At 47.4% G+C, this 11697-nt stretch overlaps 1 protein-coding gene across 1 annotated transcript; it reads left to right on the top strand.

Moving 5' to 3' along the window:
* Nucleotides 1-9483: 9483 nt before the first annotated feature.
* LOC116521177 (homeobox protein Hox-B5-like) lies at nt 9484-10008 on the top strand. The gene has a single exon (XM_032235870.1). It carries the CDS (start codon nt 9484-9486, stop codon nt 10006-10008), a length of 525 nt encoding a protein of 174 aa, XP_032091761.1.
* Nucleotides 10009-11697: the final 1689 nt, after the last annotated feature.

Below are 11697 nucleotides of genomic sequence, written 5' to 3'. Positions count from 1 at the left end.
CTTGGCCGAATGAGGTGTGGTGGGTGACTCTGGTGTTGCCATCTGAGTGCTGTGGTGGCTTCTGCCAGGCCCCTTGGTTGGGCCTCTGCTGGCAGTTGGATGAGCTTCTTGGCTGCCAGGTTATCATGGAGTGCTTGCTTCTGCAAACCTTGACGTTGTGGCCCTTTAGCTCGCAGCGCTGGCAGATAGCGTCTCAGAAACGGCATGCCTATCGGGCATGGTCTCCTCTGCAACTAGCACAATGCGTGAAATGCTGTTCAAACTTGTGCACCAGAATGCGGCAGCTGTCATCTTCTTTGCCTTCTGAGCTCTCAGCCTCTCGAGCCTCGCGATGAATGGATGTGTTCTTTTGCGCGTCTTGTGGAGTGCTTTGGTGCTACAGGGTTTCTGTTGACTTGACGGCTGATTCTGATGCCTTGGCTTCATCCAAGACAATTTGTAAAGTGAGGTTAGATTTGGCGATTAACCTCCTCTGTAAATTAATGTCCTGCACACTACATATAATGTGGTCAAGAATGAGCTCGTCAAGGTTTCAGAACTCACAGTTCACTGTGGCCTTTCATAGCACCACAACATACTTGTTGATTGATTCGCCTTCCTTCTGGTTGTGAATATTAAATTCATGCCAGCAGACATGCTTAGACGGCTTGGGAGCGTAGTGAGTCCTCAGAGTCTGCTGGAGCATGGACCAAGCGACTGATTGTAGCAGCGTTGGTTCTGACAAGTCTTTGGCAGTTTCGAACACTTCCCGTCCACAGTAACTGAGGAACATGTTCTTCTTGTGGCCTTCAGAAAGGCCCATGAGGTCATTGGCTTCGAGGAAGAATCGAACCTCAGTATATACGAGTGCCAGTGCTTGGTGACTGGGTCATACAGAGTCGGTGGGGCATGCATGGCCATTTTGTGTTCTGAGGGCGTTTTGAGTTTGCCACTCAAAAATGGCTGCTCGAAACCACGGGCTGAGCTCCGGGCTGGATTTATTTGCTGGATTGCTATGCTCTTTTCAGTTCAGCTAGTTGCCTTCCAATCCCATCCTTGTCACCAGTGTTAGATTGGGTAATGGAAAGGCACACACAGACTAATGGTAATAACAGCTCTTTATTAACTCAGTAGCAACTATGTACAATCCAGCAAAGATTGAGTCTGACAGCAGCCCTTTTATAGGGAGCTGTCAGACCCTTCAACCAATGAGATTAAACCTCTGTTCCCGTTGGAACAAAGGACCTTGGTGGAAACCATTATAGCTGAAGCTAGTATCTAACAGAAATGTGTTGTGCATTTGTGCACAACTGTCTCTGAATCAGTATTGATTTCTTATTTTTTTGGAAAGATTTCAGAAGTAATTTGCCACTGCCTCCTTCCTAGGGCTGGCAGTGACTACTCCATTACTCAGTTGTCTTTATGCCTAAGGAGGGACTAGAACTCTTGGTCTACAGATTGTAGACTGGTGCCTTAACCAACTAACTCAGAGTTAAAATACCAATATACTGAAAACACTGCATAAAGTAGCATAGTATGGCTACTGTCAGCCTCTGCTTTGCTGCTGCTTCAGCTGCCATGAAATGGGGAGGGAGGGCATGGTATTTGGGAGGGGTTACTAATTGTGCTGGAGGAAGATTCTGGAGCTCAGCTGTTTGTCGGACTATGCATGCGTAGGAGGTTCCCGCCAAGACTAACGGCACCGACATTCCATCTTGGTGATGCCTTTTGAAGTTATCTCACACCTGACACTTGGGAGAATTATGATTGGACTGTAACTGTGATGCCAAGGGGTGGGGAATGGGTTATTCTATATATCAATCGCTTTCGCGCCTAAATAATCAGTCTTCGCTTCACTATGCCTTTAATCATTTATAATTAGTAAAAGTACACTTGATTTCTACCTACGGAGTCTCGTGGTCTTCTTTCCTAATTACCCAATGAAGAGGTCATGACAGTAAGCGAAGACTCACTCACACCCCACCAGGAGATTTCAACCTACTGGGTACTTACAAGAAGAAACGAGAAAAATGTCTTTGCGAGCGAGCGATGAAGAAGAGACTGAAAGGGAAACTGCAGACCCATCTTTACCTGGAAGGATGGCTGGCCTAGGAACAGAGGACCCTGTGGTTCGCCCTCGAAGGACCCTAGATGTGGGGCAAAAAGAGGATAGCGAGAGTTTAGATGCTGGAGTTACCAGGAGAAAATAAAGGGAAAAACCAGCCGACTGGGAAGAAACCTTGACCGAACGGAGGCCCCAGGAAAGAGAACAAATGGAAGAGTTTGAACAAAGGTACTCTATGCAAAAATTTAGGGAGGGTGAAGAGGCCGAGGGGGGATGGGAGCAAACAAACCCAGAAACAGCTTTCCCCCCCAGCCAGGGCTGCTGCCAGAGTAGGGGGGGGCAGAAGAGGCAGAATGGCAAAAGTCCCTCCCTTGCCAGTAAAATATAACGGGAATTCCAAGAAACTGGGTCTCTTTGTTATACAAATTTGGAACTATATGGAAATTTATGGGCCCGATTTAGAAACAGATGAGATGAAGGTGCGAATGGTTTTATTTTCTTTGGAGGAAGAAGTGGCCAAATGGATGGTCAGCTTACACCAAAGCAATTCCCCCCTCCTGAGGAATTTTGATGCCTTTATGACTGCGTTCAAAAGGAGATTTGATGACCCACTGATTGAGAAACAGGGGAAGATGAAATTTATCGCCCTCAAACAGGGAGATAGACTGGTGGCTGAATATATTCGGGAGTTTCAACAGCTTTCTTGTTATATGAAAGGCTGGTCTGAAGATGCCCTTCTTGATCAGTTTGCGTTAGGATTAAATGAGGACATTTACCAACAATGCGTTAACAGACACCTTCCCAAGCGAGTTACAGCTTGGTATGAAAATGCAGCAGACGTTGAGCTCGATTTGATTAGACTTCAACGTGCAAAAGAGGAGAAAGCAGAGAGTTCCCTCCCCCAGCTCAAAAGGCCCCATTCCGCATCAGGGGTGAAGGGAAGGGAAGCTCCACCAGCAGGGCCAAGCCATTCATGTGCTTCCATTGTGGAAGGGGGGCCCACCGCGCCATGGATTGCCGCGTTAAACTTCCTGCAACTGCCCTGCCCCCTGCCAAGAGGGAAGGGAAGATGAGCAAGGCCCCGGGGAGGAAGAAAGAGGCTGCTTTCGCTGCTGAAAACACCCCCCAGCGCTTCAGGCAGGAGGCGGAGGAAGAAGCAGATGTCACCCCCAGCTCCTCTGATGACTCCGATGACGACGCCTCGCCTCATTGGGTGAGTTCAAATAAAGGCCCCATGTTCATCCCAATAGAATTACGAGTACCACCCGATGGGAAGACAGAACAGCTTCCTGCCCTCCTTGATCGAGATGTATGATTAACCCTGCAATGGTTGAAAAACTGGGCCTGAGATTAAGGACTTTGAAAACCCCTATTGTGTTTTGCCAAATCGATGGATCCATTGCAGGGGGTGGCCCAGCCCATTTCTACACTGAACCTCTAGAGATGAAAATGGGCACCCATGTAGAATTGATCTCTTTTATTGTGGCTCCTGGAATGGACAGACCCCTTATTTTGGGACTCCCCTGGCTTCGTAAATGGAACCCTCGCATTAATTGGAGGGAGGGCTGGCTGCGCATTCAGACCAGCACACCTCCAAATGGGGAGGACGATGCCCCAGAGCCTGCTGGCTCCAGCCCCGCATTGGCCGCCAGGGGCCAAGAGAGAATTAAGGGGGAAGAAAAGATTCCAAAAGAGTATTGGGACCTGAAAGGGGTTTTTAGTGAAAAATCTTCAGCTAAGCTTCCACCCCACAGACCTACTGATTGCTCCATCGATATTTTACCAGGGGTAAAGCTTCCAAAGCCCCAAATATATTCAATGTCTCCTAGGGAAATGGAGGAAATGAGAAAATTCATTGATAAAAACTTGGAAAGGGGTTTCATTGAGCCAGCACGACCCAAGGTAGCTGCACCCGTGTTGTTCAGAGAGAAGAAAGATGGCTCCCTGAGATTATGTGTTAATTTCAAAAACCTGAACTGTATCTCAGTGCAAAACCTATACCCGCTACCACTGATGAAGGACATGCTGGCCCAACTGGGAAAGGGCCGCATTTTCACTAAATTGGACCTCAGGGAAGCATACTATAGGGTCCGCATAAAGGAGGGGGATGAGTGGAAGACGGCTTTCAACTGCCCCCTCGGTTGTTTCCAGTTCCGGGTGATGCCCTTTGGCCTGCAGGGGGCGCCTGCAGTCTTCATGCAATTAATTAATGAAATTTTGCATGACCACCTTTACAAGGGCGTTATCGTATATTTAGATGATATCCTTATTTACACTCAAACTTATGACGAACACGTCACATTAGTCCGCACTGTCCTGAAGAAGCTCTGGGCCGCTGAACTTTATGCCAAGTTGTCCAAGTGTGAATTTCACCAAGAGAAGATTGACGACCTTGGGTATCATATCTCCCCCGCTGGTATTGAGATGGACCCTGCTAAGGTAAAGGCGGTCACTGAGTGGGAGGCGCCCCGTACACGTAAACAATTGCAGAAATTTTTGGGTTTTGCCAATTTCTATCGTCAGTTCATCCCTTCTTTTGCCAAAATTGCGCTTCCCATCACTAATTTGTTGAAGTCCAAAGGTGGGCCTAAGCCTAAGCCTAGCAAGCTGCTGGATTGGACCATGGAGTGTCAGACTGCTTTTGAGAAGTTGAAATGACTCTTTGCGGTGGAACCGGTTCTGAAGCATCCGGACATGGACAAGCCTTTTGTCATTCAAGCTGATGCCAGCGATGTGGCAGTTGAGGCCATCTTGCTTCAGACTAACGACCAAGGTAATTTACAACCGTGCACATACACTTCCCGTAAGCTCACAGACACAGAAAGGTTTTGGGCAATCTGGGAGAAGGAAGTATTTGCTGTACGTTGGGCTTTGGCCACGTGGCGCCACTTTCTGGAGGGTGCTAAGCACCCCTTTGAGGTGTGGACTGACCATAAGAACTTGGAAGCTTTGAGGACTCCGAGGCGCCTCTCCCCTAAGCAGATGTGCTGGGCTCAGCATTTTGATCAGTTCAATTTCACACTCAAGTACATCCCAGGAGGGAAGAATTTTATGGCTGATGCTTTGTCCAGACTTCCTCAATACAACTGCTCTAAACTCAGTGTTATCCAGCCTGTGGTTCCCACATCCAGCCTCGCTGCTCCGGTTGTTACTAGGCAGCAAGTGCGCTCGAAAGTGGAAGTATCTCAAGATTTCCTCTCTGACCTCAAAAAGGCCCTTCCCCAGGACGACTGGTTCCAACAGCATCAAGGTGAATGCACAATGAGGGACGATTTACTGTGGATTGGGGCGAAACTTTACGTCCCTGCCTCTCTTTGTCTCGTTGTCCTCCAATGGGCTCATGATTCCAAGTTGGCGGGCCACTTTGGATTTGTAAAGACGCTGCATTTGGTGAAGAGGCAGTTTTGGTGGCCCTCTTTGAAGAAGGACATTGAACTTTATGTTGCCAGTTGTCCGGTCTGTGCCACCGCTAAACGGCCACCAGGGAAGCCACAAGGTCTACTCCAATCTGTAGCCCGCCCTGTCGCACCCTGGAAGGAGATTTCTATGGACTTTGTTGTCAAACTTCCTGAGAGCCAGGGGCACACCGTTATATGGGTGGTTACTGACTTATTTTCCAAACAAGTTCATTTTATTCCGTGCCACAAGATTCCTTCTGCAAAGGGACTTGCTAAGCTCTTCATTTCTCACATTTAACGTTTGCATGGTGTGCCTGATCGCATCATTTCTGATAGAGGTGTCCAATTCACTTCTGTTTTTTGGAAGGAGTTTCTTAAGCGCATTGGCTCCGCCCAGGGCCTAAGCTCCGCCCACCACCCTCAGACTAATGGGGCTTGCAAGAGGACTAATTCTGTTCTGGAACAATATTTACGTTGTTTCATCAATTACCAGCAGGATGATTGGGTGGACTTGTTGCCGCACGCGGAAGTGGCTTATAATAATTCCGTACATAGCAGCACTGGATTCACTCCTTTTCGTGTTGTGTCTGGCCAGGACTTTGTTCCTATTCCTGAAGTTCCCCTTGAGCAGCCACAAATTTCGTCCGTCTCCGAGTGGAGTGAGCGATTGAGCCATATTTGGCCTTTGGCACTTAGTACTTTGGATGCTGCGCATCGCGCTCATAAGAAACAGGCTGATAAGAAACGTGCGAAATCTTATCAGTACAAAGTGTGTGACCAGGTTTATTTATCCACAAAGTTCCTTCAAACTACACAAAAGTCTAAGAAGTTGGGACCTAAGTACATGGGCCCGTTTCCCATAATCAAGGTCATCAATCCTGTTTCGGTTCGCTTGCAGCTACCCAAACATCTCCGCCGTGTTTATCCAGTTTTCCACGTTAATCTCATTAAACCTGTTCGTTTCTCGTCTTTGCGTCCACCTGTGGACCCACCGCCTGCCCCCCTGTTGATTGATGGTGAACAACATTTTGAGGTCCGGGAAATATTGGACTCTCAGCGACGGCGGAATCGGATCCAGTACCTAGTGGCTTGGAAACATTTTCCTCCATCTCATGCCGAGTGGGTGGACAAGTCCCATGTCCGTGCTTCCCGACTACTCCGACAGTTTTATTCTGCTTATCCTGACAAGCCCTGATTTTCTCCCCCCCCCTTTTTTTCTTTTTCTGTTTTTGTTGTTCGTCTGTTTGTTTGTGTTTTCTCGTTTTCCAGGCCTGAACGCCTTTTTTCCGGAGGACGGCCGGATGTCAGCCTCTGCTTTGCTGCTGCTTTGGCTGCCATGAAACGGGGAGGGAGGGCATGATATTTGGGAGGGGTTACTAATTGTGCTGGAGGAAGATTCTGGAGCTCAGCTGTTTGTCGGACTACGCATGCGTAGGAGGTTCCCGCCAAGACTAACGGCACCGACATTCCATCTTGGTGATGCCTTTTGAAGTTATCTCACACCTGACACTTGGGAGAATTATGATTGGACTGTAACTGTGATGCCAAGGGGTGGGGAATGGGTTATTCTATATATCAATCGCTTTCGCGCCTAAATAATCAGTCTTCACTTCGCTATGCCTTTAATCATTTATAATTAGTAAAAGTACACTTGATTTCTACCTACGGAGTCTTGTGGTCTTCTTTCCTAATTACCCAATGAAGAGGTCATGATAGCTACCACACAAATAATGGATTGAAAACTTGATGTATATCTTGTACTACAGTAGAACCTCTCCAAAATATATCATTATTTTCTTCTCATTTGAAGTCAACTTTATTTCAAGTTTAACTACATATTGAAGAAAAATTACTTAGGGCTAAAATTTGCATTCAATCCCAAAACAACTGGAGCATCACTTGAACACCATCAGAATTGACAAATTTACCACCAGTCAATTGCAAAAGGCAGCTTTACTTGGAACAACTTACTGCAATGATATCTTTAACACCATCAAATATCAACATCTCCCTATCCCAGGTCCATGAGAAGGACTCAATAGGTTGATAAAATGACAAATCCAGTCTGAATATCTAGCTGACTATGTGGTGAACCATAATAATAATAGTCATTTATAAAATAGAAAACTAAAATTCTAAAATTTTAGACTTTTTATTCCAACATTCTGAAAGACATAACTTTGCATTCCAAAGACATAGTTTGTTCTTCTTTCAAATTCTGTATTTGTTGGAATGAAAGAATTTAAAAGCATTTCTAATGTGTATTTCTATCCGTATTGTCACTTGAAAAATAAATGAGAATGACTGCTTCATGAACAAATGGAAGTTTTAGAAGCTTTAAAAAAATCTCTGACAATATAATATTCTAGTTCCTTAACATTTATTTTAATGAATGCTGTTCCTTAATAGAAGGAATGTATTATATATGCTGCAGCTGTTTGCTATACAGATTTTAAGCTGGCCTTTGCAAGAGTTACCAATATACAGTACCTACTATACTAAATCAGTACTTGCCTAGTTTAAAATATATGTGGAATAATTGGTCTGGCTGATTAACATGATTCTGATTAACATGTGAGGAGTTTACCCTTGTTTAAACCAAAATAATTCTGAGTTATATCCAGGAGAAAGGGGAAAAAACAACAACAACCCCGTTTTGACTACCAGGATTCTTTTCTCTCTCTTAGTATTGTTTTTCAGCATATGTCTTATACATAAGGTGACCAGATTTTCAGATTGGTAAAGAGGGACATCTTTGCCCGGGGGGGGGGGGGTGATTAAAAATTTTATACGGAGCAACAAAAATTTTAATATAACGCAAAAATAGTATTGTAATTTTTTTTATTTCAACATAACTACAATTTACAAATATAAATTGTAACTGTTGCCAAACATCAAAATTTTGATCACGTGACCATGAGGATGCTGCAACGGTCGCTAAGTGTGAAAATGGTCGCTAAGTGTGAAAAATGGTCATCAGTCACTTTTTACAATGCCATTGTAACTTTGGTCACTAAGCCTATTATACCACCTTTCTTGCCACAGTTCTTAAGTGAATAACTGCAGCTGATAAGTTAGTAACATAAGTGATCTGTGATAAGAGCCTGGAGGAAACACTTTGTGGCTTTGAGGTGGATAGAAGCTACTTGAGATCGACCAATCAATCAGTCTCAAGACGTGGAGACTCTGGAAAGAGTGCAGAGAAAAGCAAGAAAGATGATTAGGGGATCAGAGGATAAAATATATGAAGAATAGTTGCAGGAATTGTGGATTTCTAGTCTATAGAAAAGAAGATCTAGGAGTGACATGATGGCAGTCTTCCAATATTTGAGGAGCTGCCCCAAAGAAGAAGGGGTCAACCTATTCTCCAAAGCCCCTGAAGGACAAGAAGCAATTGATGGAAACTAACCAGGGAGAGAAGCAACCTAGAACTAAGGAGAAATTTCCTGACAGTGAGGACAATTAACCAGTGGAACGGCTTCCCTCCAGAAGTTGTGGGTGATCCATCACAGGAGGTTTTGAAAAAGATAATGTACAACAGTTTGCCTGAAATGGTATCAGGTCTCCTGCTTGAGCAGGGGGTTGGACTAGATGACCTCCAGCTCCGGTATTCTGCATTCTTCTCTAAGAAAGACAACAGGGGCTGGAAAGTCCATTTAGTGGCTTGCAATGGCCATTGCAACCTTCATTCCACAATGTCGGTGTGGCAACTGTTGACCAGGGCTCTGGTCAAATCAGAATTGAGCTGGAGGGGACCTTGGAGGTCTTCTAGTCCTCCCCCCCCCCCAAGCAGGAGATCCTATCCATTTTAGACAAGCGGCTGTCCAGTGCCTCTTCTTAAAATTTGCTGACCTACATTGCGGCTGAGCTAAAGCTGGCAAAGCCGAGCACCCCTGCCTGCCCAGCTGAGGTGTTCCTAGTGGAGGAGGGGGAGGGGGAGGCACTGCCACTATAACTCATTAATACATCATAAATTCTCAAGCATAGGGGCTATAACCACCACAAACCCCACAAATCAAGCCCTCCAAGATATAAACCCAAATGAGTTATTACTTTGTACATTCGTTCTCAGGACGCTACCCTAATGCCCCAGACTATCAGCTGTTAAATTATGGGGCCGGCAGATCCATGGATGGATCCTATAGAGATCCAGGCAACATGCACGCCGGCTCTTACGGGGGATACAAATACAATGGAATGGATCTGAGCATCAGCGGATCAGCCACCACCTCCTCCTCCTCCAGCCAATTTGGAGCGGTTGGGGAGAGCTCTCGCATCTTTTCTGCCCAGGCAGCTCTCGAAAGCAGGTTAAGAGAGGCGTTCAGCTGCTCCTTGTCCTGTCCCAAATCCCTCCCTTGCACAAGCAGCACCAGTAGTGGCGGCGTCAATGAAAGCCGGGTCCTCCCACGCCAACCAGTAGCTTCTGTCGGCGCAGTTAGCGTCACCACATTTGCCGAAATAGACAAAACCAGCATGTCCTCGCGAACCGAAGAGAGCGGTTCTCAAGCCAACAACGGCGCCAGAGTTCAGACGGAGCCAAACGCCACCTCCACGCCGGCCGCATAAAGCCTGCCCCATTCTTGTCTCCCACCCAACATGTTTAGCGTGCCCCTCGGCCGCCATTCAGCGAAAGATGTTTTAAACTGCCGGCATGACTTTGAAGGGCTGGATTGCCTTCCACGCGGGCCGACGTGGAAGGCAAGCGGCAAGCCAGCACTTCAAAGTCATGCCGGCACTTTAGTGTGCCCCTCGGCCGCCATTCAGCGAAAGATGTTTCGCTGAATGGCGGCTGAGTTTTAAACTGCCGGCATGACTTTGAAGGGCTGGATTGCCTTCCGTGCGGGCCGACGTGGAAGGCAAGCGGCAAGCCAACACTTCAAAGTCATGCCGGCACTTTAGTGTGCCCCTCGGCCGCCATTCAGTGAAAGATGTTTTGCTGAATGGCGGCTGAGTTCTAAACTGCCGGCATGACTTTGAAGGGCTGGATTGCCTTCCGTGCGGGCCGACGTGGAAGGCAAGCGGCAAGCCAGCCCTTCAAAGTCATGCCGGCAATTTAGCGTGCCCCTCAGCCGCCATTCAGCGAAAGATGTTTTGCTGAATGGCGGCCGAGTTCTAAACTGCCGGCATGACTTTGAAGGGCTGGATTGCCTTCCGCGCGGGCCGATGTGGAAGGCAAGCGGCAAGCCAGCCCTTCAAAATCATGCCGGCACTTTAGCGTGCCCCTCGGCTGCCATTCAGTGAAAGATGTTTCACTGAATGGCGGCCAAGTTCTAAATTGCCGACATGACTTTGAAGGGCTGGATTGCCTTCCGCATGGGCCGATGTGGAAGGCAAGCGGCAAGCCAGCACTTCAAAGTCATGCCGGCACTTTAGCATGCTGGCAGGCAGGGCTGGAGCAAGCGTGCTCCGTCCCGGTGGGTGCATGAGCGGAGCACTTTTCCAGCGCTTCTGTGCCTGGAGAGCTCCGTCTGCATATGAGTGCAGGATCCGCCGCTTGCACTCCCTTGCTCCGCCCCGCCACCCACCTTCCCTATCTAGGGGCTCCTCCAGCAGAAGTAGCAGAGTCGCGTCAAGCGCCGCTCTGCCTTCCTCCGTGCTCTTCCTGCCCGGACACCCAAAGCCTCCCAGCCTGCCCGGCCTGGGGTGAGTCAGCTGCAGTGCAGGGGGTGGCGATCCCACCACCATCTGCCTGCTCACTCACCCCGTCCGTCACTTACTCTGAGTTCGGAGAAGAAGCGGTGGCCCCAGGTGGCTCTTTTCGCGGAGGCTTTCACACGGCTTGTCCGGAAGTGGAGCTGGAAAGGTGAGCTTGCTCCCCCGCCCATCTGCCCGCTCACTCGCTATGCTACCCCACCCATGCGAGTGGCAATGGATGGGCGGGGGAGCGAGTCGAAGAAGGCGCCAAAATTAAGCGGGATCTTTTGGGAATGGCCCGGGATGCGGGAAAAATTATGAGAAGGCATGCCTGTCCCGCCAAATGCAGGACGTCTGGTCACCCTACTTATACAGAAGAAATATGGGTCTATTAGTAGGACATTTGTGAGATTTTTGAGAAAGCATCCTGAACTATTTTCAGATTAATGTTTAAATTCTATCCTAATGTCTTGATTTCAACCACAAAGATAGATTGTGCTGTCAGCAGAGTGCCTAAATTGAAGAGTTTATGAGCCTTGGAATTTTCAGGTTTTTCTCAGTCTGATCTGTTTCTTTTCAGTTCTGGCTATAAAGGAGGTATAAAATAAAACCATTACTATT

Source organism: Thamnophis elegans, chromosome Z, assembly GCF_009769535.1.
Source record: "Thamnophis elegans isolate rThaEle1 chromosome Z, rThaEle1.pri, whole genome shotgun sequence".
Classification (NCBI taxonomy): Eukaryota; Metazoa; Chordata; class Lepidosauria; order Squamata; family Colubridae; genus Thamnophis; species Thamnophis elegans.
This window is presented reverse-complemented; position numbering and strand designations above follow the sequence as displayed.